The 3,414-nt window shown below is 40.0% G+C and overlaps 1 protein-coding gene across 1 annotated transcript; it reads left to right on the forward strand.

Annotated features, from left to right (window-relative positions):
* The first annotated feature begins 757 nt into the window (after positions 1-757).
* On the forward strand, positions 758-3,145 carry LOC108474446 (LEAF RUST 10 DISEASE-RESISTANCE LOCUS RECEPTOR-LIKE PROTEIN KINASE-like 1.5). The gene has a single exon (XM_017776368.2). It carries the CDS (start codon positions 1,016-1,018, stop codon positions 2,921-2,923), a length of 1,908 nt encoding a protein of 635 aa, XP_017631857.1. The 5' UTR covers positions 758-1,015; the 3' UTR covers positions 2,924-3,145.
* Positions 3,146-3,414: the final 269 nt, after the last annotated feature.

Raw genomic sequence — 3,414 nt, forward strand, 5'->3', positions numbered from 1 at the left:
TAGAAATTCTTAAATGTGAAGCAGTATAACATTACCAACCGCACAGCTTCCTCAGCTACAAATTCAATGGCAGTAGCCTAGGAGGCGCGCTGCTCTAGATTTGTTTAATGTAAACCCAATAAAATATTTAACACTAGTTTAATAGATTACCCACTCATCTATTTTGACAAAATTTTACTACTTAAAAATTAGGTCTTTTATTTTTAATTTAAAATTCTTAATTTAATTATTAATATTATTAATATTTTTATCAAAATTTATCAATGTGTATGATGATTAAGTTGTATTCATAGACATATAATTTATAAAAATGACCATATTTAAGATGAGTTTAGATGGACGATTGAGTGTGATATAATGTGTTTAACTTTTTTTTTTATCTTATGCTATAGTATCACCACAATATCTAATTTAATCTTTATTATTATTTTGATATTAACTATAAATAAATGCACTTTGCACCTAAACTCATTTTTAGTTAACAAATTTTGAAGGAGTAGAAAAATCTGAAAAGATGTTTTTGCTTATGAAAAATTTGGGAGATGAGAGGAAAAGATGGTGTCCCGTGAACGGCGTGGAACCTGAGTGTTTCACGCTAATATTAGGGTAAGGAGAAATTTCCCAAGGGCTATCATGACTACTAATATCTAATCATGTTAGATCTACCTTTAGTTTGATAAGTTCAAAGTCATTCTTTAATTAGGCCCAAAATTATATTATTTGGGTAAAAGTGCTTTGCTTTGATAAAAGCTAAAGGAAGAGAGTAAGAAAGCAAAAACACACAAGGCCTTGACCCTGTAATGTACTGTGTAGGGGCAGCTTTATTTTAAAATTTTGATTTTTGTCTTAACTACGCCTGAGTTCACGTGACAAGTTGTTCCCTCCCCCCAAAGACTCCAACAACCCAGGCAATTCATAGCTTAGGGACTAGAAACCAGATTCCCCTTTGAGTATTGATGACCCCTGTCACTTGCAACTGCAACTGCAAACTCTGCTCTTCTACCATTTTTCCTTGATGCCTTCACCTTCACCACCATCCATCTCCTTACTATTATTAACCACCATCTTCTTCATCTCCTTTGAGTGGGTGGTCACAGAAGCAGCCACTCTACCTCATCATCCATGTTCCTCTACATCCCCATGCCCACCTTTCACTTCACCACCCTCTTTCCCTTTCTCTTTCTCTGCTGGGTGTGGCCACCCTTCTTTCCCCATCAATTGCTCCACTCCTTCCTCCACCATTTCCATTAACAACCTCTCTTTTTCTTTAATCCACTTCGATCCCAACTCCACTTCCCTCACTCTCTCTCCTTTGCCCCCTACTACCACTTCCACTTGCTCTTCTTTCAATTTCCTTCACATCAATCTTTCTGGTTCCCCTTTTCGAATCTCCGATGCTTCTTGCTCTAGATTATCCATCCTCCGTTCTTGTTCCCCTTCAAATCTCTCTAACTGCGACCAATGTGCCTGGGAATGTGGCGTCATCAAACATCCACTCAAACTCTTCCATGACTGCGGACCAACCCGCCAACTTCCCGAGCAAGGATGCCAACCTGATGTCCTGGGTTACCTCCAAAATTTCTTCTTTAAAATGGGCTTTCAAGTTGAATGGGACGAAGCTCAAGACTCTTACTTCTCTAGCTGCCGAGACTGTAAATTGAAGAACGGCATTTGCGGCTTCAATTTCTCCGACCCCAACAAACCGTTCCTTTGTTTCCAAGCCAAAGCCACCATTTCCCCTACTTTGATTCACGTAGATCACACTCATAGAATGGCAATCTTATCCTCTGTCCTCACATTAACTTGCATTTTCCTTATTTTTTCAGTAACCTTTGTTATTTTCCGATCAAAGAAATTCAAATCTCAATCCGTAGCAGACCCCACTGATTTGTTCCTGCGGCGTCACCGTTCTGCCAGTCTCCTCCCTCCCGTTTTCACCTACGAAGAACTCGAATCTTCCACCAATAAATTCGACCCAGAACGCAAAATCGGTGACGGCGGCTTTGGGTCAGTCTACTTGGGCCAACTCCACGACAACCGGATAGTAGCAGTTAAATACCTTCACAAAAACAACCAGTCAGGCAACGCTTTATCATCCAAATTTTTCTGCAACGAAATCTTGATTCTTTCGTCAATAAATCACCCAAATCTCGTTAAACTCCACGGTTATTGCAGCGACCCCAGAGGGTTACTTTTGGTTTACGACTATGTTCCTAATGGGACCCTAGCCGACCACCTTCACTGCCGTCCAAAACCCTCACTTACTTGGCCAGTGAGGCTCGAAATCGCTCTGCAAACGGCTCTAGCTATTGAGTACTTGCATTTCTCTGTGGTGCCACCCATTGTTCATCGAGATGTGACGACATCAAATATTTTCGTCGAAAAAGATATGAGGATTAAAGTTGGTGATTTTGGGCTATCCAGGCTTTTGGCTTTCCCTGAAAACTCGTCTTTGAAATCGGAGTTTGTTTGGACCGGGCCTCAGGGAACACCCGGGTATTTGGATCCGGATTACCACCGGTCGTTCCGGCTAACAGAGAAAAGCGACGTTTACAGCTTCGGCGTCGTGTTACTAGAGTTGATTTCCGGGCTGAAAGCGGTGGATCAGAGGAGGGAGAAAAGGGAAATGGCGTTGGCAGATTTGGTTGTTTCGAAGATCCAGATGGGTTTGTTGCACGAGGTGGTGGACCCGGCTTTGGTCCTCGATGGGCAGCCGATGGACGGCGTGGAGGCAGTGGCGGAACTGGCGTTCCGGTGTGTGGCGGCTGATAAGGATGATAGGCCGGATGCTAGAGAGATAGTGGGGGAACTCAAACGGATCAAGAACCGTACACGTGTGCTAAGATTGTCGTATTCGAATGGAAGCAATGGTGAGGTGGCAAAGGATGATAATATAGGGATGTTTGACGTCACGTGGGGTTAGGGGGACCATGTGCACATGTGGGGTTTTGACCAGACAATGAGTCAGAAATGTTTACTCAATTTTGCTTTCTTGAACTGTAGGTTTACAGTTCTTTTTAATTACTCTCCGTGGCTATTTCCAATCTTTTATCGGTAAATTACGAAATTTTGGCAATGTACATATGAGTAATCATTCACAATTACCCATCTGCACTGTAATATATCTTAATTTATTCTCATCCAACCTCTTTCTTTTTCTTTTTCTTTTTAATCATTGAATTGCTCAATTTAAGCATTTAAATTTTAATTTTATAAAATTACTTAATTATTACCTTTTAAAAATAAATATTTTAGCCACGAGAAGATCTAGGTTTTTTACTGGTCGAGTAACAACATTAATTTTTTAATGTTTATATATTTTATTTATTTGATTTTTTTATTTAATTTTAATAAAATAAAAATGACTCATCTGGGTTTTGACTTGATATAATAAAAAGGAAATTTTAAACCCCA

The sequence above is a fragment of the Gossypium arboreum genome, chromosome 3 (genome assembly GCF_025698485.1).
Source record: "Gossypium arboreum isolate Shixiya-1 chromosome 3, ASM2569848v2, whole genome shotgun sequence".
NCBI lineage: Eukaryota > Viridiplantae > Streptophyta > Magnoliopsida > Malvales > Malvaceae > Gossypium > Gossypium arboreum.

Coding starts and splice junctions, on each gene's coding strand:
- LOC108474446 (XM_017776368.2), top strand. CDS start 1,016: ATGCCTTCACCTTCACCACCATCCATCTCCTTACTATTATTAACCACC.